Source organism: Eptatretus burgeri, chromosome 11, assembly GCF_056783735.1.
Source record: "Eptatretus burgeri isolate ZD-2024b chromosome 11, Ebu_testis_v1, whole genome shotgun sequence".
Taxonomy (NCBI): Eukaryota; Metazoa; Chordata; class Myxini; order Myxiniformes; family Myxinidae; genus Eptatretus; species Eptatretus burgeri.
In genome coordinates, this window is record NC_140971.1 from 43,723,716 (window position 1) to 43,745,971 (window position 22,256).

Here is a 22,256-nt window from a genome sequence, read left to right on the forward strand (position 1 = left end):
ATGAGAAATCAAAGACATCTTCGGAGCTGTCATATTCACAATTGCCATGTCTTCCCTACAAGTTTTCCCTTCAGTGTAAAACAATCAAAGCAACAGTTAAAAAGATGCCAATAGGCATCACAGGCCTTGTGAAGATAAGCCACAACAATTGAGGCAGCGGTCAGTTGGCTCAAAACACCAGCATAATAATTATGTGGCATTCTCTTTGTCCAAGGTTATTATTTACTTTTGGTGATCTATACTGGATATGCATCAGGAAGAAGAAAATTGGTTTTGGGTCGTTTATTGGCACAATTAACCTGCTCATGGTCACATATCTTTTCTGCATATCTCACGGGATTTTGAGCTGGACAGGAGACCGTGACCAGCCATGACATGCAAAAGCTGTTTCAATTGCAGTTTCTGTGAAGTTTGTGATAACATGATAGGGGAGGGAAAGCGTTACATATTCTGCTGTTTCGATGTGGAATGCCCTCTTGCGTTTATGAGTGGGAGGAGGGTAAGGAGGGAAAGACAGAGTTAATGTTGAGAGAGGTGTGGGGGGGGTGTAGATAAAAGATAGGACAGAATTGGTAGGGGGAGGTTTAGGCTTGGGGAGGGGTGAGGACTTTTTGGGGGAGGGGCATTGGTGGTTGAGTTGTAGTTGTGGTAGGTATGGAGTTTGAATGCTTGGAGTGGGGAGGGGATTGACGTCTTAGGGTTGGGAGGGGTAAAGAGTGAGGACTTGGTGTTGGGAAGTGGAGGTTGAAGAGAGGTTTTGTGAATGGGGGAAGGGCAGAGTTGAGGACTTGAAGTCACATATTACATTGTGTGGACATTCCACAGGTCCATGCTAGTTATTATTACTATCATTATTATCATAATTATTATTTTTGTTATTACAATATTTGAACTATTCGAATGTGTATTTTTATGAAACCTTTATCAACAAAGCAGCATATATTGTGAAAATCTCACAAGAATATTAATTTATCTCCAATAATTAAATGTGTCTATTTCATTGTGGATAATGGGAATGAATGAGCTATTTCCTTATTGGTGTCTGGAAATAGATACCTCTTTCACTCACAGTATACATATGAGAAAGTCTTGGCCAAGGTTTCAAGCTTTGGGAGTCACTTTCCTGCAGTAACTCTTTCATTTTCCAAAACCAAAATTATGCGCAGGAAATTTGGTCAGACAATGACATCAAACTGTTCTCAGAACATAATGAAATTGTGTTTATTTTTGGGCTTAACATTGTGTTAACAAGAGTGAACCTTAGAGGCCTCTGATTAACTCAAAGATTATTTTTTTTCTCTTCAGTTTGCGAAGCGAGGCAGCATCTTGGTCTTCATCTGGAGGGTTACGATGGACCACTACCTTCAAAGGGCAATCCACGAGGCCGTGGAGTTACGACAGCTGGTAAGGTACTGAATCTGTCTCTGCTTTGGTCTGCTATCCATTCGATAAAAAGGTGTGGTCTGTTGATTTTTATACAGAGGCCAATATGTATAGATATGTATGGAAAAAAAATAGTAGGGGAATTTTGTTGGGTGTGGGACTATCGCATTCCCCCCATTGACTTTAATGTTAACTCAGGAAAAAACTATTCGACCCTGTCAATAAAAAGGAGTAAATTTTTTCTCACAAACAGATCTCCTTTGGCACCAACTTCTCCTTCTCCTTCCGCACCTCTTCCACTAATCCTGCACCACCTTCTCTGTATTAAATTGTTTCTGGGACCAAGCTCTTCCAGAAGTCTCGACAATGCATCAAAAACTTTTTTTATTTTACCCCCCACACTGCACCAGTGACCACCCACCCTTTACGTTCTTTCTCTCACCTATTTATACCCCCATTTTAACATTGATTCCTTCCCTTTATATCGCTACCTATGAATAATACTCCCTTGTGCTATAAAAATTTACATCTAAAATTATGTATTTCAGATATCTCATCCATTAAAAAAATCAGTTTAAGCAAAATTAATTCTATATAAATGACTTCAAAACTCTGGAAAAGTATAGAGCCAAGTAAAAACCAAGCCAAAGAGTGGAGAAAATCACAACCTTGGTATTCAAATGGGAAACATAATGAATGTGGACAGTATCAAAAAAGTAAAATCGAAGGAATAACTAAGATGACCGTAAATAAAACGCACAGACTGAAAGGTTTAAAAAGATTTAATGGATGTCAAGAAAACGATGGAAAAATAATTTACTACAATTTTGAAATGATATGTGGTTCAGGAGGAGCTCAGAGCAGAACACTGAGGGAGGTTTATCATTTTGTCTCAACTCAACAAAGATATTTAGCCCAAGAACAAAACCCCAACATATTATTTATCAACATTCTTGATGATGATGAAAGTTATAAGAAAAGGTGTTTTAATAAGCTACAAACCCAACAATATAAATTGGTTGCCTTTTTGAATTCATTTTGAAAGCCATCATTGGTCTCAATCCACAAATGTGGTCATCTTTGGTGAGATATTTGTCAGTATGCCATCCTGATGAGGGCAAATAAGCCCTAAATCTGGATAGGCGGCTCTGTTTGATGTTTAACTGATGTTGACCATGTAATCTTTGTCTGTTTGACAGAGTAGTCTTGCCGAGACCTCTGGGTTAGAGGTAACACTTTGATGAAGGAATATGACTATTGGAGATCGGGGGAGTGCTTGTCACACTCCACATGTTCCGATTTACCTGCCGATCATATCACGTGCCTTCTGGTTGAATGCTTTGCATGAGCAGGAACAATTGTCTGGGTGGCAGACAGATTGTTGTTCTTTGCGGATTATGCAGCTTTACCGTGTGAGACATAACCCGTGGCGATGCTCACCATAACAGTCAGGTGGTGCATCTGATATATATGTATATGTGCATATGTGTATCTATGTGTGTATATACAGTACATGTACGTATGCGTATGCGTATGCGTATGCGTATGCGTATGCGTATGCGTATGCGTATGCGTATGCGTATGCGTATGCGTATGCGTATGCGTATGCGTATATATTTATATATATGTATATGTATATGTATATATTTATTTGTATATATATATATATATATATATATATATATATATATATATATATAGATACAAACAAACATGACATAATAGTGACCGAAGCTTTTCGTGCTGCACTCAAGGTAAAAAAAATTGCAGCAAGTGAAGAAGGACGTGAAGGCGTGTGCTTTATATGCAGGTCTCAACAAGGTAGATGCTGATTGATTCAGCCGAAATGACGTCATGGTTAATCTGAACGCCCATTGGTTGGCTCATCATCTTCACCTCAAGCTCCCATTGGCTGGAGCAGAGTTCGTCGATGATTGACATTTGCAACCACATCCTTGAGAGAGGGGGGATGGGTTTCCCCTGAGGTCCATTCACCATTTGTTACCATACTTCCCTTGATCTTTCCATGCTGAAAGAGACACAGAGATCGTGCAAATTCCTTTTGATGACATAGTATTGGATCGGTGGTAAGGATGAAGGTTGCTTCCAACATACGTAAATGAAATGAGCTCCGACATCGGCTCAATATCCTGAACATATCTGCCTTGTACTGGTCTGCACAGATAGGGTTGGCAACCAGGTGCTGTGCAATGGCAGATGAAGCAGGTACAGTGGCCGGTGGTTGCTGGATATTTTTACATGCTCGCACTGGTTGTGTTCTAACCCTCACAATCTTTCTTCGAATCGCCAAGGGGACGTGTTGTTTCAACCGAACAGCCAATCTTGGTGTTGTGCGGCCCACGTACCGAGCTTCACATCGGCACTTAAACTCATAAATAACATTGCTCGTTTGTGAGGTGGGTAGCACATCCTTGTTGACTGAGGTCAGCAAACGGCGAGAGGTAAAGATTACTCGGGGTTGCACAGCCAGAAACGTGTTGGATACAATATGTTTGATTTGTACTTCAAACCTTCGGAATGATTTCCCTTTCCAGGGCATCGTGATATAGACTGGACATTTGTCCGGACCAATCTTCCGATCTCTTGTCGTGTTTTGAAACTTGTGTATGTATCTCTTAACTATATGCTCAGGATAACCATTCTCACCGAGTATATTCATGATTTTGTCAACTTTAGCAGGAAGATTACAAGGTGAACAAATCCTCTGTGCTCTGTTAACCAGGATATTGATCAAGGCAATTTTGTATCTCGTGGAGCTGTAGGAGTCCCAGCGAGTATACTGCCCTGTGAAAGTCGGCTTCCGGAAGACGGATGTTGTGAAGCCAAGGTTGGAACTATCAACCAACACGTCCAAAAACGGTAACGTGTTTGACGATTCCAGGACCGTGGTAAACTTCAGCGCTGGATGGAGAGTGTTGAGCCATGCCTGGAAATTGTCACATGCCGTCCGAGACTCAAACAAAGCAAAAATGTCATCAACATACCGATAGTATATGATGGGGGAATCGACCCCTTGCTGACCAGTTTCTGCATTTCATGATAGCATACAAAGATATTTGCAAGAACTGGGCCTAATGGAAGAACCCATGGCCACACCATCCGTTTGAACATACATCATGTTGTTAGAACTGAATTCCACCTACCTTGTTGCTGTGTTCATTAATTCAACGAAGACGTGTTCCGAGATCATCGGTTGTTCCAGATCGGTGTGATACAGCAAACGTGCACATATCTCAATCGTCTCGGTCAATGGTACATTCATGAACAAGTTCTTAATATCAAAGGACGTCATGATGTTGTGCTCACTTGTCGGTGTTTTAGCTCTAATTGATTCTGCATATGTGAAGGAATCCTTAACTACGAAATGAGAAAGTGAATCCAATACTGGTGCAGTACCTCTCCCAACCACTTGGCAAGTTCATGTTGTGCTGATCGCACCATGGACAGTTTGGGTCTGAGAGGGATATTCTTGTGAATCTTTGGCAGCCCCTACATTCTTGGACATTGGGCTCCAACAGGTTTAATTCTGTTGTACACCTCCTTTGATAGTTTTCCATGTTTGAGAAGCTGTTAACAGTCGTTTACTATTATGTCGTGTTTGTTTGTATCCATATTAAAGTTCTGTAGTACCAAACATCTGTATATATATATATATATATATATATATATATATATATATATATATATATATATATATATATATATATATATATATATATATATACTACTAAAACTCTCATCTTGTATATGTGTGTATGTATGTTCCCGAAATACAGCCAAAACGGTACACGATAGCGCAAAAAATTTAGGGCCATCTTACTCACCATTCTCTTGCGATGTGCAGTATGAAGTTTCATTCAAATCTGACAACGAAAAAAATTATGAAAAAATCAATTCCCGATTCAGTCAAGTACTCTTCGGGATCATTTGATCAATGCAAACACCCTCAGTGGTATAGTTCACTGGAGCTATCTTTTCTTCTTTCTTTTTTTCTTGAAATGATGCTTTTTTAGCTGTCACAGCTGTCACAACACGAACCCAACGGGTTCATGGGTTGTCGAGTGTATATATATATATATATATATATATATATATATATATATATATATATATATATATATATATATATATATATATATATATATATATATTATAAAATGCTTGGTATGTCCACCTGGGGTATGCCCACCGGAGAGATGGTGGACATACCCATACAATACACGCCTCTGATGCAGATGGTGTAAACTTGATGATGCAAATGGCTGGATAATGTGAGCAACAAACAACACTCAATCCCAAACACCACATCCATATGAGCACAACACCTAACGGTATATATATATATATATATATATATATATATATATATATATATATATATATATATATATATATATATATATATATATATATATATATATACATATATATATATATATATATATATGTATATATGTATGTATATATGTATATATGTATATATATGTATGTATGTATGTATGTATATATGTATATATATATGTATGTATGTATGTATGTATATATATGTATATATATATATATATATATATATATATATATATATATATATATATATATATATATATATATATATATATATATATATATATATATATATATATATATATATATATATATATCCTGGTGTTGGCGCAGTGGTTAGGGCAGCGGCTTGGGATCCAAAAGGTCCTGAGTTCAAGCCCCGTTGGGCCACTGAATTAATACACCAGGGGGTTGACTCAGCCTGTCATCCTTCCGAGGTCGGCGAAATGAGTACCAGTGTACTGGGCCGGTGTATACCCCGGTTAAAATAGGTGTACCATATCCCTGTGTCGTAAGAGGCGACCAGGGTTGCGTCAGGAAGGGCATCCGGCGTAAATCATGTGCCAAATCAGTATGCGGATCATACGGATGATCTGCTGTTGTGACCCCTAAAAGCGAGCAGCCGAAAGAAGAAGAAGAAGATATATATATATATATATATATATATATATATATATATATATATATATATATATATATATATATATATATATATATATATATATATATATATATATATATATATATATATACACCTTCAAAGGGCAATTGCTGATCACACACCGATCTCCTACTAACCCTAACATAACATCCAATCATCCAACACTCGCACAACCAACACCTCATCATGCCCAACCCGGACACTAAATCAGCCATGTTCGTACCCCAGAAACGCAAAAACAACAACAAGCGCACACATGCTCACCCTTACACATACAAACCCAGGTCACATCTCAGTAAAAACAAAAAAGAGCAGACCTCCCCTTCAATGATGTGATTTGATGTTTGTTTTTGCTTTTGCAAAACAAAAAATCGCACTCCTCCATTTGACCTCGAGCACCAGCACATGACCGGAAATGAGCGGTCATATCGAAATAAAATCCGGACACATGCCGAGGCTCGGGGTCCATTGTGCCTGATGAAGCCAAGCTTCGAAGCCGGTGAAACATTTCCTGAGACCGGGTCTGCTCTCACTTTTTTTGCTCAAATTAGTGGAGTCGATCTTGTTTTTTACTTTTGCTTGGAAACACCTTCTTCTTTTAATATATGAACATATATCCATCCATAGGGTCCATACTCTGTGCAGAGCATTGGTGCTGCCGAAGCAGTCTCCTTGGCTATTGGGCACAATCCTGGACAGGTCACCACTCCGACACAGGATACCAGCAAGCTGGTACTCATTTTGCCGACCTTGGAAGGATGACAGGCTGAGGCAATCCCATCTGGTATTAATTCAACAGCTGATTGGGATATGAACTCAGGATCCTAGGATCCCAAACCCACCAACTTAACCATGAAGCTCACACCAGGCACATATATGTTTACATACATACATACACACACACATATGTATATATGTATATATGTGTATGTATATATATATATATATATATATATATATATAAATATAAATATATATACACACATACCTACATGCACACACACACACACACACACACACACACACACACACACACACACACACACACACACACACACACACACACACACACACACACACACACGATTTGGCCCTCCTTTTTGTTGTCTAATTTTAACATTGATCTCAGGCTAATTTAAACAAACATTAAGGAGCTTATACATTTTAAAACTACTTTGAAATAAGGAGATCCACTGTAGGATAAGGACATCAGGAGACATCTGTGTACTTTTGCATAAAACGTGATGTTTAATTATGAAAGGTGCTTTGTAAATAACCATTGCTTTCGTTTGCAACAAGATTGGAGCACAATGGACAAACCAACATGGTGCACAGGATTTGATTTGCAAACCTATTTGTACAAATAAGAATGCCAACAAGGCCAACCCGATAGCTAACTAATTTTGCTCTACTTGGCCTGTTGTCCTGCAGATCAAAAATAATGTTTTCCTCCTCTATGAGTTCTATTTTAAATCCCATATTACCTCCCCTCCCCCATCCTCCCCTCCCCCATCCTCCCCTCCCTTACCCCACCATTTACCTGACCCTCCCTCTTTCTACATTCTTCATTTCAAACTCATTCCTATCTTTCTGTACTCCCTTCTTGGTTCTGCATCATTCTTTCATCCAAAACACACCACAATTTGGTCTCTGCAAGCTCTCAGTGCCAGGGGACCCTCTTTGGGATGGGACGCAGATCTCCTGTTTCCACGGGGATCCTCTTGCTTGGTTTCTGTGGCAACGGCGCGTGCCGCTATTGATCCAGGAAACAATGGGCCCCGTGGTGGATTGAGAATAGGAGTGAGGCGCCTGGCGGGTGTCAGACCCAAGGAAGAAGGGTGTAGGTAGGCCTTTAGTATTGAGAGAGCTGACAAGGAGCAATGCAAAGGTAACCGGCAGGTCAATTGGCAGGAACTAAAGTAACGAAGATCAAGTATTTGTTGTCATTATCAATGAACCAGCAGTAAGAAACAAGATGGCTGAACTGTCTCCACAGCAAAAATATTTCAAGCTATGCATTTCGGGACATAATATGTACACACATTTGCTCCTTAGATACTGGAAACACAATCGGTCTGCAAAATAATCTCGTTTGCTCTTATGCTTCTTTTCATTCTTTTTCATTGTTTTGTTGCTGTTGATGGAGGATTTTTGATATGAATAGGTTGAATGAGTGAGCAGGTCTCCATGGACACTTGTGCACGTGTTGGAATTATTATTTTAAAAATCTGGTTTAGAAGGTACTTCCCCATACATAGCTAGTAATTGGATTATCTAAGCCTCGGCTTTTCTCAATCAAGAACCAGTTATCAAAAAATCGGTTGCCATAGCTTGCCTTCAGGGTTGATGAGCCCAAACCGATCGTGAAGCCATTTTTCCAACACCTCCATAGCTTGGAAAGCCTGTGGGGAGTTGCATCCCATGGGACTAGCCATCTGGTATTCTCCACCTGCTGTCTCTAACCAGCCTCAGCAGATGGTCTTGTGAGGCTTGACTGCTGCTTTTGAGGATGCCTCTGCTATACCCTGCTGTCTGTAATGTTCCTCTTCCAGTGCTTTGCTTGGCAATTGTTAGCAGTCAGTTGCCTGTCACCCTCCCCTCCCACCCCCACCCCCAACCGCCCTCCTCCTTCCAAATGTAAAATAATCTTCATTTTCAAAACAACCTGCCACGGTGTACTTTTCCAACCAATGTCTTGTGAGCATATATAATATTTTTTTAATGGTTTATATCTACCTTTCAATACATCAAAACCACATGAGTCTTTTTTCGTCTTTTTTTTTCTTCCACCAGTTCCTCCCTCCTGGTTATCTCTAAAGCCTGATCTTTAAACCCAAGATCCACAGTTCCAAGATTGCCTTTGTTTTGTTTTTCAAAAGCTCAATTTTGTCCTTGTAGGAAACTGTTTTTAAACTACAATAACGGTAAAGACAATAATGAATAACCTAACAATTACCAATGGCATTTGCAACACTGCATGCCCTTATGTGGTTTTTTGTTCGTTTTTATATTTATATTTAATGATGCTTGACCATTTCCTGAACACAAAGGAATGTAAATGTTTCAAAAGATCTTGACCATAAAAAAGGCTCCATGATAAATGATGATTCTAACAATAAGGGCAGCTAAGGTGGCAGTTGGTGGTGGTAACACAGTGCACTTTTCTATATGTTGTCAAATGTGCCAAGTTGTTGTTGGTCATTCCTCATCTCAGAGATTTCCTTCCATCTCCAGCCAAGCACCCTCCCCTGAGGCACTCTACACTAATGTGGGCCGAGGGTTTAACAAGCGCAGGCCACTTGGCGCATTGTGATGAGCGTCGGCGACGATGCATGCTCGGGTGTGCCGACTCCTGCATCATCGACATGGCCTTTCATTTCACGGGCTTTCACTGAGCCTTGTCGTAAATCTTGAGGCATTAAGGCAGCTGACGACAAGAAGGGCCTACTTGCTCTCTAGTCGGCCAGTTCCTTGCCCCTGCTTTAACTCTGTATCCGGGTGGTGCTGAGGTGGCGTTTGTTACTTTCCTGCTTGACTGTGATGGGAATGTGAATAACGAATCGGTTTAAGTACAAATCCTTTGAGGGTGACGGAAAACCGTTCTGGTGTTTTATGGGTGAGAGCTTCTGGCAGTGTAAATTAATCCTTAATGCTGTAATTACCAATCAAAGTTGTCATAAATTGTTGGCAGCCTGGATAGCTTCCACAAGTAAGGCTGATTTATTTATTTATTTACATACTTTGGAATTTCCATAACATCAATGGATTTTATTGTTGTTGTTGTTGTTGTTGTTTGTGGCAAACAGATCAAAAAGAGATAGAAAACGTTCAGCCTAAGGGAACTGTCTCTTCCTGCAAGGTGTCATGAACCGAATGGAATTTGTTCGCTGGTTACACCACCTGTCAAGTACTGCGAATCGACTTCCTGTTGTGATCGTGTTCTCTTCCGCTACCCCCTTTTTCTATCGGAACATTGTGCAGCATCCTTAATGTAAAAAACAAAAAGGAAAACCCAAAATTCTAGATCTAAGCAAAACCTTTACGATATCCACGAGAGTTACACACCCCACGATTCGAGGATCAAGGCACCTTCATCTCCTCTTGCCCGGCGGGGGGGGGGGGGGGTGACTAGACCAAACAGAGGGAGAGTGCAGCAAGCCTTGCGCTTTGTACACGGGATTACGATCCCTTAGGATTCCCAGCCAAGGGGTTTGTGCTTTTGCAGATTTTCCTCCCCTCTCGTGGCCAACAGGCTTGACGCCAGGCGGTACCGAGGATTCGAGGCTGCGATGACGTAGTCCGATTGTCCCAGGAAGCTTAGCCATGTGCAATATTTCACCAGGAAGTGCCATTGAAGTGCATTTTATTTATTATTTCCCCATAGTCACATTGATTTGGCATCGGTGAAATTTTATTGAACAATCATGTTATGGCATGAATTTTATCCATAGTCATAACAAATATTTGTTTGATTGCACACCTTTCATGATAATAGATGATTGCTTGAGAATCTGGTCACTTGATGGTGATTACATTTTTATTGCACTTTCTATTTGTGATTTCTTTTTTTTGCACTCATGATTGCCGACTGTTTTGTTTGCTTCTTGATGTCTCTCTTTCTTTCTTTCTTTTTTCTGTTTTTTTGCTTCGTCATTGCCAAGAATATTCCAATATGAAGTTTGATTTGTAAAGTGCATGCATGATCTGATCAATTACATTTCTTTCTTCTTCTTTTTTGTTCAGTGTAAGACGAGCTCACCTGCTCTTGTCTTTGTGGTGCTTCAATTTATGATTGATTTATTTTTCATTGTTTCACAATCACTGATTTGTTAGTTAATGGGTGTTTTTAACGTGACAATACCTCGTGAAAGAATTTTCGAATGTCGTGTAGAAAGGGAGGAAAGGAATGTGAAAATATTTCAAATATACACTAGACATGATCCCTGGCAACCGACTCCCCCCCCCCCCCACTTTCCCTAGCAAGTACAATAATGCAATAGGCCTTCCCGTGTATGTATACAACTTTCACAAGTGAATGTATTTGTATTCCCTCCAAGTTTACATTCTAATTATGGATAAAAGTAAACCAATTGCCAAATTTTTAGGAGTTTAAACTTTTGATTGCCATCTCCAGTTTCAACTCCTGTCATATCGGAGTATGATGTCACGTCATTCGATTGGTCAGCCTATTATGAAAGGTGTGCTCACCCATGGTCGTCAAAAACATAAAACACCAACAAGCTCAATTACTTTGCTGATATTATTTCAGTCAATTATTCTTGCTTAAATCAATGGATGAATGTAAAATGACCTTGATTCCTCAAAATCTCCCCATCCACGATGGTCTTTTAATGCCGGAAAAGAAGTACTCGTCGGCTGATATATTTCACAGGATGGAAGAGACGAGGCTTTGGACCGAGTGCCCACTGACTGACAGTCCATCACCGTTTCTCAGCTATTCGTGACAAGCTCATGCGCTCTCTCCCTGGACAGGAGCTGACATGGGTAACCTGTCATAAAGGCCCTTCCGCGGATTGGATTTATCAGGCAGCCAGGCTCCCGGCAGTTTGGGCCTCTCCCACCGGACATATTAACTTCATTTTCCATTTCAGCTGTGCACATTGCTTCCGCGCGACTTCCTCCACGAGATGTGCTTTTGCTACCACTGGGGGTTCTCCAAATACAGGAGGGACACCCTGGCAGATCAGTAAGAAGCGGTTGGCAAAGCAATTCGATACTATTAGCAAGCCTTTGTTCCTCTGAGAAAGTCTGGTGCCGATATCCTGCTCACAACATGTTTATTTGAGAATCTTTTTCTGGAGTTGCTAATATACTTGTGATTGATTATCGGTAAACAATCATCCTGCAGGCTTTGCATTTACAAAGTTTTTGATGTTCTAAAATTTGTTGCCACGTTTGTCCAAACTGATTGGTTCGTTGCTACAAGTTTCAAAAGTCCACTCATGGGTTTGGGGAGAATTCTATGATGCTGGCACTCAAAAGACCCCACACTGATTTATATTGTCTAGATCGATCACCAATATATATAGTTGTCAGGTGAATCAAAAACTTGAACTTTGTTCATGTTCTGCAACTGTTTGTAGAATGGGAATTGAGGGTGAAAGAGAAAGAAAGAAAGAAACCACTATCTAATGTTGGTTGATTGGTTGGTGAGGGGAGAGGAGGTAGATCAAGGCATATGAAGTACTGATGAAATGAAGAACAGCTTGACTTTGAGATGCTGTGCTTGCAGTCATGATAATCCAGTTAATAGTCTTGTACTATATAGGGTCTTTTGGAAAAGTCAATTGCAACAAAACCACAAGCTGGATATACCACTGGAGCTGCTAATTATCAGAGAGGGGAAGATCATGGGAAGAAAGCCTATCCATGGTGTACTTCATTACGTTACCATTGATGCTAATCCTCCCGACATACAAGGCATCAATCTTCATCTGCGTTTGCTCGCAATTATAATTCCCCTTTATTCCACCTATCAGACATCTACTCATTTCACGGTGTGTGTGTGTGTGTGCTAACCTACCGTGGAGATGTGTTCGGCACCCGGTGAGAGGAATGTAGATAAAGCAGATTTTTTTTTTCTTCGATCATTGCTCTGCTGGCATCTCCGCACTAACAGGTGGTGGTGGAAATATGAGGGAAGCTGGGCTTTTGATTCGCCAGGTGAATGCAGCTGAAAGGCACAATTGCTTCAACGGCCATCATCCCATCACCTCGATGGGATGTCTACTCACAGTGTAAGCTGCCATTCCAGGTTTGTGACCCCTTGGAGCTGTGTTCCTTTGAGTGCTGGTGGCTCCTTTTTTCCCCACTGGGAGATTGTGAGCATGATGAATCACTCTTACCAGAATTTCCAAAGGAATATCACTAACTATAATGGTAACTGTGGCAGCCTCGATTCTCTCTTCTAAGCCTGCAATGACTTCCTTGATCTTTTGGTGGTTCTTAGATGGTGGCTGCACATAAGGGCAAGCTCTCTTCAAAGCTTTAGTGTCTTACATCTGTCATGCTCTTTTCCAGCCCTCCTGCCTCATTTGACTTTTCTCCAGTTCTTTGTCCTTGTGCGGAATACTGTTTCATCTCAGTTTATTTTCATTCATTCTTCGGTGTAGATTAGAGCTTATTTTACCTTTTAGCTGCATTGCAGGTGATACATATTTGAGATAATGTTTGCCACATATTCAGTCCTTGTAATAATTTGCTATAAAATTCAAGGCATATAAATGTTGTCATTCACTTTCGAGCCTAGCTCCATGTCTCTTACTGTCTGGAGAAGCATTTTCAACCTGATTTATGGACCACACAACCTAACCACACTGGTTTAAGATATATGAAGACTAATTGTGCAAGAACGTGTATTAATGGCATATTTATAATGTCAAAGAACAAATATGTTCCATCCCGAATATTAGAGACTCAAAGAAAAGTGCAGTGCACATGGGGTTATCAACAATATTCAAGCAGATGGCACTTGATTTCTTTCATAAAGATGCTTTTTTGGTACAGCTTGACATTCTAGAAGTTCAACTGTCACAAAGGCAGAGGTGATCATCATGCCACTGAGGGACATGATGCTATTGACGCAAAGGTGGTCATGACGCCATTCAGGCAGAGATAGCCGTGACGCAATTGAGGCAGAAGTTTTCATGATGCCTTAGAGGCAGGAGGTGGTTGTGACACCATTGAGGAGGGAGGTGGTCGTGACACCATTGAGGTGGTAGATAATCATGCTGCAATTGAAGCGGGAGGTGGTCTTGATGCCATTGATGCAAAGGTGGTTGTGATGCCAATGAGAGAGGTGGTCGTGATGCCATTGAGGCCAAAGGTAATCATGATGCCATTGAAGCAGTAGGTGGTCTTGACGCCATTGAGATAGGAGGTGGTCGTGATGCCATTGAGGCCAAAGGTAATCATGATGCCATTGAAGCAGTAGGTGGTCATGACGCCATTGAGATAGGAGGTGGTTGCGATGCCAGTGAGGTTGGAGATGATCCTGATGCCATTGAGATGAAAGTGGTCATGATGCCATTGAGGTATGAAGTGGTCATAATGCCATAATGAGGTAGGTGGTGGTCATGGTACCATATTGAGGTAGAAGGTGGTCCTGATGTATTTGAGACAAAGATAGTCATGATGCCATTGAAGTAGGAGGTGGTTGTTATGCCATTGAGGCAGGAGGTGCTCGTGACTCCATTGAGATAGGAGGTGGTCATGACTCCAAAGAGGTAGGAGGTGATTGTGACTCCATAGAGGTAGGAGGAGGTCATAGCTTTATTGAGGTAGGAGGCGGTCATGACTCCAAAGAGGTAGGAGGTGGTTGTGACTCCATAGAGATGGGAGGAGGTCATAGCTTCATTGAGGTAAGAGGTTGCAGATGATCATGATTCAATTGAGGTAGGAGGTGTTCCTGAAACCATTCATACAGGGGGTGCTCATGACGCTATTAAGGTAGGAGGTGGTCATAATGCAATTGAGGTCGGAGGTGGTCATAATGCCATTGTGGTAGGAGGTGGTCAGAATGCCATTGAAGCAGGAGGTGGTCATGGTGCCCTTGTGGTAGAAGGTGATCCTGATGCCATTGAGACAAAGGTGGCCATGATGCCATTCAGGTATGAAGTGGTCATAATGCAATTGAGGTCGGTGGTGGTCGTGATACCATTGGGGTAGGAGGTGGTGATGGTGTCCTTGAGGTTGGAAGTGACCCTGATGCTATTGAGATAGAGATGGTCACAATGCCATTGAGGCAGTGGATGCAATATATTGACACTTCCAATGATTTTTTTTTTGGGGGGGGGGGGTAGTAGTCAGGTGTACAAGTGAAAATATTACACACTATTGTGAATCACTGTCAGTTTGTCGCAATGCCGGTATGATTGCTGACTTGTGAGGTGGAGGGTTTTATTCCAAATATTGGTCTGTGTCTATCAGGTGCATAACATATCATTTGACTCATCCCTGTGAAGTCACTTTTCATTCGATCGAACTATCGGGCTACTGGATGGCCCGAGCCACATTATAATTTCCAGTTTTTCCTCTGTAATTTCATCAAACATACGTTTCACAAAAGTATGTTGCATGCTGGAATTAAAATGTCTGGCAACCTAAAAACCAATTTATGACCTTGAATCGGATGCAAAGTTTTCCTTTGATCCATATTTCGACTTTGATGATGTGTTATCGCGTTGTCGATGTCTTAGGATTTATGATCCTTTGCCCAGAGGTGGAATGAAAGACCTTGTTGTTTTTTTATTTTTGGTTGCAGCATTGTCAAGCATGAATGCGTAAAAATATGAGCAAATAATATCAGGAGAATGAAACACAGTGCAGATATCAATAAGCCCATTGATTAGAGGGAGCATTATTGGGTTTACCAGTTGGAGATATTGGAAATTTGTGGTGCACAGCACATGACCATGCTCAAGCAGGGTTGTGAATCATAATTCAGCAGTACGACAGCTCATTAGCTTATGGCTGTGGTAGCCTATTACTCCTGGGTCATAGGCCAAACCTCATGGGGTGAGGGGTTGAAAATAAAGGTCACAGGTTAGTGGCCAGATGCTCACCATGGTCACTTTGGCCTAGCAGCCTGGACTCGATAACGGTGATGCTATCGGAACGCTATTTTGGTTGTGCTGAATCAGAGCCATACATTATGAGTGCTCTCCGTGCTGCCTGATAAGCAGAATGTGCCGCTATTGATGCCGTGAGCAATGGCGAACAGCAGCTGCAGCCGACAAAGGTCAAAACTGAGGCGAGCAGGTCAGATTAGGCAGTGCTTTTCGCTTGGCCTAGTTAAGCTGACAGCAATTTGAATGTGGATTTTTATTTTCTTGTAGCTTCATGTGCCTTTATTGGTCGTTTTCTCGGGAATAGATTCCATTGAATTCAAAGTGGCGTAACAGCACTGAAGAAGCATGGTGTTGGCTCCTCGTTAAAACTGCCGCAGCACTTCTCAACGGTGTGCCATCAAGAACCTTTCATTTTGACATGAAGCATGCGGGATGCTGAGGAATCAGATTCACTGACAGTAGGTAGAGTCTGGTGTTTGCTCTGGTCGCAGCATTGCTTTTGCTGCAGAGTTGCTGCTTGACACCTAGAGGGAGCTACGTCCTTCGTATCACGCAGCATAGACGTTGTACAAAATCGGCAAACTGTTATGATTTATTCCTTATGTAGATGCTATGTATGTGCCGAGATAGTTGTATGCCCCGGTAGGTAAGGACGCATTATTGAAATACATTATTTAAAATCTATTAACTACTGCTATTTCACTCGCTCACTAAGTGTTCGTGCAACTGGCCAGGTAACCATTTTACAGCACAGGCAAAATCCTGAGTTCTTTGTTCAGCCTTTTTCCTAAATCTCTCGATGCCAATTTTGTGCTGCGTTGTTCTCGATAGATCAAGGAGTCTAGGTGTAGTTTCTTCTCTGCTATCTCAGAGATGGAGAAGTCTCGGTGTAGTTTCTCCTCTGCTGTTCCAGACAGCTGGGTTCTGAACAGCACCGCCTGTTTAATGTACATATCTCCCCCCCCCCTTCCCCAAATCTTCCCCACACACAGTGCCTTAACCGACAGCATCACTGCAGCAAACACAATCAACTGGTGGCACAGTCCGTCAATATGGAGCAGCCGCGGAGCGATCTGGGCAATACCTTTTCTGAACAAATAGATCAATTAGCGCAATTGATCTCTCCAGCTCTTCTTGAACAGCAGCTTGTCAGATGCCATTAGCTTACCCACTCAGTGTCAACTTAAGAGCTCCCATTAAGTCGTTTAAATAAAGTTTATAGGATTTGAAATTAATTCCTGTCGGGCAGTTGTCGGTTAATTTGGAAGTGGGTTTGTGGCAGGTTTGGGTTGTGGTTAAGATTCTTATGCCAGTCACTGGGGTATTGCCATGTGTGCTGTCGGTCAAAGGGCAAGACTTAAATTATGAACTGTCGTTTTTTTTTTACAGCGTATAGACATATTATATATCATGTAGAATTAGTAGGTCATATTGAGGTACCTTGGGGATACTGTTCTTTAAAAAGAAAATTAATATTTCAGCAAACTGTGTTCTGGTATCCCAAATTGTTACGAAATGTATATTCTTGTTTCAGGTTGCCCTTTTGCATGCATGCCAAACATGTACATGCAAATATTCGTCAATAATTGATCATCATTATTATTTATTTAATTCGGTTGCATTTTTCAGGTTTGATCAAAACCAAGAAAACAGCCACACTGAAGATAACGTCAGTCTGGGATGTAACATGATTTGAAATGCATCTCAACCAAAGTGGTTCATGTACTCAGATCTTCTGAGGATTACAATGGACTTGCTCCTGTCTATGCACGGATATGGTATTGCAATTTATAGATACTAAAAGTACTTTCGTGACAAAATGCGGAACATGGATTTCAACCATCGATGTCACTCGGTTCCGTGCTGATAAGACTGTTTCTTATCTCACTTCGTTTTTAAAAATTCAGCTGCTCACATCTGACCTTCCTTCCTCTGTCTTTGTAGGTCATTGGATAGTCCCAGAAGTGTTCTGTAGCCTTAATTATTAAAGGGAAACTTTCTAAACTTAGTTTCTTGTAACCGGCAGCCTTAGCTCATGTCACCCACTCCAGATTATTTGACACACTGCCAGGAAATATATCTCTCCAGACAATTGTCTGTGGAGTTCTGCAAATCAAAACTATCAATTGGTGTGGAAGAAAAGAAAAGCTGTTGGACAATCTGAAAATTAACACTTGAATCATCTTCCTCATCATGGTAAACAAAACATCAATGCTTCTGTTCAAAACTTTATTCTATAGTTTCCCTCTTTAATGAACTCTGTGTTAATATAATTCAAGGCACTTCTCAAAATATTTATTTAATCGAGTTTGAGTGGCACACTTATTCTTTTTCTTTCCGATGCAGCGCATTGCTGCGGGTGGCATCATTTGTTGGTGGGACAGCTGTGCCGCTGATACAAGTTCCCCCTGTAGGTTAGAGCAGGAATTGGGAATTTGGCCAAGGTGCTGGCGATAGCTCACCTTGAGAAGCACACATAAGCTATTTAAGTCTATAATGCCTGTTAGTTGTTGTAAGGGTAAGCTGCTTCAAGGAGGGTTGATGAAATAGCATTGACTTTGCATACTGTAGCTGAACATAATATAACTCGGTTACAGCCAATATTAGCCAACACTAGCCTGAGCTGATCAGGCACTCATTCACAGGATCTCTTTGTCATTAAATGATAAAGATGCCCATATTTAATAACGATATGAGTTCTCTTTCAAGGAACTTTAACGCAGGAGGAGGACATTCGGCTCATCAAAACCTGAGTAATGGTTGCCAACATAAGGTTGTTAACATGCTCTATCTTTTTAAAATGCTGAAGATCAAGCTGGGAAGCAGCATGTTCGATTTTTTGTCTTTGCTATGAATCGGTCGGAGTCGGGTTCAAACTGCTGAGCCTCCCAGACTCAGAGCAGACACTCCAATCATTATGCCAACGAGTCTGGTTGAAATGTTCACAGAAGAAACCATTTCATTCCGAGTATCGAAACAGCACTATTTGAGATGGTGTTGAGCTGGCACGATAGCCTAAAGCTATGAATACTCATCATTGAGGTGGTCGTGATATCATTGAGGTAGGAGGTGGTTGTGACGCCTTTGAGGAAGAAGGTGATCCTGATGCCATTGACACAGAGGCACAGAGGTGGTCATGATGCCGTTAAGACTGACAAGATGACGAGGTATGCACACACTCGACTCTAAGCTGTCTCGCCTGGGTTCAAATCCGGACCCAGCTATAAACTGTCATCCCGGTGATTCATCAAAGTATGTATTGTCCCTCGGATGGACAATAAACCATTGAAAGTGTCACGTTTTTCAGATATTTGGTCAGTCCCAAAAAGCAGGTATTTGTGTAGTTTATGAGTCTAACCACAAAGGACTTGCAGAAAGCACTGTATTGAAGCCCTACAGATCTAAAACCAGTAAGATGAAGTAGAGGTGGAGAAAACGCTGCAATATTGTCTCTTTATGAATTCCAAAAAGAAAAGTCGGATAGTTCAGATAATGTGCTTCCTCTGGTTGATTGTAATCTCCTTATGGAGGTTCCAGAAGGTACACCAGATTCCTCTCAGGGCCCAAAGTATCCACCTTTTTGATTTGTGTCACTTTTCGAAGACCAAGTTGTGTCGTTTTGCTGTTTTATCACTGGAACACGTTTTGTTCTCATATTGTTCTCAGGGCTCTTCTAATGATTGTTCTTGAACCTCCAAATGTGGTTTGTTTGTTGTAATATTTCCCGGTAAAGTTTTCAAAATTTCAGAGAGGTTCTGTTTTATTACTCCCATTGCTCCAACTAACACTGGCACAATGTCATCGGCACTCCTCAGCCTCAAGTTCTTTAGCGTTCATTTTTCAGTTCATGGTACTTGGTCACTTTATGAATTTCTGTTATTGAAGCAAATGGTCTGACACCTTGATTCGCGAAGCCGTCTTTTCCTTTTTTGTATTGGAGTACTATGTCTGGTCCCAAAGCCTTATTTTCTATGTTCACGCTCGATGGTGTGGTTAGGTCACGCATGTCCTCGTTTTTAATGATTGCCCTTGGCTCGTGCTTCCATGATTATTTTTTTTTTTTGTCTGGGGTTGTTTTATTGAAGTGTTAGTAGATGTGCCATTGTATTACTGTGTATACATTATTATGGATTTGCCTGTACTGCACTGTTGGTCTGACATAGGTTTTTTTGGATCCCGAGAGAGAAGGCGTTGATGGTTTCTGTTGGAACCTTGCAGAACCTGCACTTGTCCGATTCACTCAATCCTGTCATTTTCCAAAAGCTTTTGGTGTGGTGTCCTTGATCTTAGAACATTTATAACTCGTTCTCCATCACAGTTAAGCTGCTCTGTTCTTAGCCACTGCAATGAGCCTTTCTTATCTATTCCCAGTCTGTCCAGATATTTTTCAAATTGTCTTGTTCTTGAGTGATTCTCCAAATTATGGACATATAATTGTTATTTGGTTTTATAGTTCTCTATGTCAACTTTGCAATTGCTGGGGCTGCGTTTGCTACTGCTTCCATTTCCAGTGCAGCATTTTAGATTTGCACCTGTGCCGAGAGATCGTGTTCCAGGTCTTATTACCTCTGTCACCAAACGTGAAGGGGGTTATGTTTTCACCCCTCTGTCTGTTTGTTACTTGCAAAATCGAAGATTTTTCAAGTATATTGATTAGTCGATTTTGTTATTCTGTCTGTCTGTTTATCGCCTACAGGACACAATTCTAAACCGATCTTCACAAAACTTCACCACATGGTCGAGTTTGTCGTAAGAAAGAAGCCTTTTGTTTTCAGATCAAAAGGTCAAAAGGTCAACATAGGCCAAAGGTCAACAAATTCTTCAAATTTCTAAAATCCTCAATTTTCATTTGATTGACTAGAAATTTGAAATAGATTTTCATAGCTTACTGAATTCAACCACCCATTATTGTTGAGGTCAAAAGAGGCCAAAGGTCAACAACTTAGATGAGATTTCTAAAATCCTCACTTTTCATCCGATTGACTTGAAATTTGAAGAGGATTTATATTTCAGGTCACTGAATTCAAACAGCCAATTATTTTTAAGGTCAACATCGACCAAAATGTTAACATAGGCTAAAGATCAATAACAAAGGCCAAATTTCTAAAATTTTCAATTTTTATCTGATTTACTTCAAAATTTGAAGAGGAGTTGCATATTTGGTCATTTAATTTAACCACCAATTATTTTTGAGGTCAAATTTGTTTTATGGATTTTGCAAGTATCCTGCTCTGCATGATGTCTTCTTCTTGTTTCTTACTTGCAAAATCGAAGATTTTTTCAAACATTGGTCAGTCAATTTTGTTATGCTGTTTGTCTGTTTGTCTGTTTATCGCCGACAGGTCATAATTTCAAACCGATCTTCACGAAACTTCACCACATGGTAGTTTGTCAGAAGGAAGAAGCCTAATGTTTTTGAGGTCGAAAGGTCAAAAGGTCAACATCGGCCAAAAGTCAACAACTTAAGTGAAGTTTCAAAAATCCTCAATTTTCATCCGATTGACTTGAAATTTGAATAATATATTTATTTGAGGTCACTAAATTCAACCAGCTAATTATTTTTGAGATCAACATGGACCAAAATGTCAACATAGGTCTAAGGTCAACAACTAAGGTGGTTTTTCTAAAATTCTCAATTTTCATCCCATTGACTTGATATTTGCAGAGGATTTGCATCTCAGTTCAATGAATTAAACCAACAATTATTTTTTGAGATCAAAATAGACCATAAGGTCAACAATGGCTGTATTTCTAAAATTGTCAATTTTCATCTGATTCACTTGAAATTTGAAGAGGAGTTGAATATTTGGTCACTGAATTCAACCAGCCAATTATTTTTGACGTCAAATTTGTTTTATGGATTTTGCAAGTATCAAGCTCTGCACAATGTCTTCTTGTTATTCTGTCTGTCTGTCAATCACATACAGGTCACAAATTAAAAACGATCTTCATGAAACTTTAGCAAGTTGTAGAGGAGGTCTCATCAGAGAAGCCTATTGATTTTGATGTCAAAGGTCAAAGGTCATCTTGAAGTCAGATTTCTAAAATCGTCATTTTTCATCCGATTGACTTGAAATTTGAACAATATTTGCAAATTGCATCACTGAATTTGGAAATTTAACTATTACAAGGTCAAAGGTCAACTCAAGGTCAAACTTCTAAAATCATCAATTTCCAACTGAAAAATCATCAGTTTACATCCTATTAACCTGAAAGTTGAACAGGATTTGCATAGTCCATCAATGAATTGGGAAAGC

The 22,256-nt window shown here is 40.4% G+C and overlaps 1 protein-coding gene and 1 long non-coding RNA gene across 2 annotated transcripts in view; both read left to right on the forward strand.

The window, feature by feature from the left end:
- LOC147016965 (WD repeat-containing protein 7-like) overlaps positions 1 to 22,256 on the forward strand; it is a 301,923-nt gene that overhangs the window by 162,335 nt on the left and 117,332 nt on the right. The window contains exon 19 of the mRNA XM_085846266.1: positions 1,306 to 1,404. Within this exon, the coding sequence (XP_085702392.1) occupies positions 1,306 to 1,404 (99 nt within the window). The remainder of the gene's footprint in view (positions 1 to 1,305; positions 1,405 to 22,256) is intronic.
- On the forward strand, positions 6,510 to 13,671 carry LOC147016966 (uncharacterized). The gene is made up of 2 exons (XR_015049268.1): positions 6,510 to 6,930; positions 10,216 to 13,671. It is a non-coding gene; the product is annotated as an uncharacterized LOC147016966 (long non-coding RNA).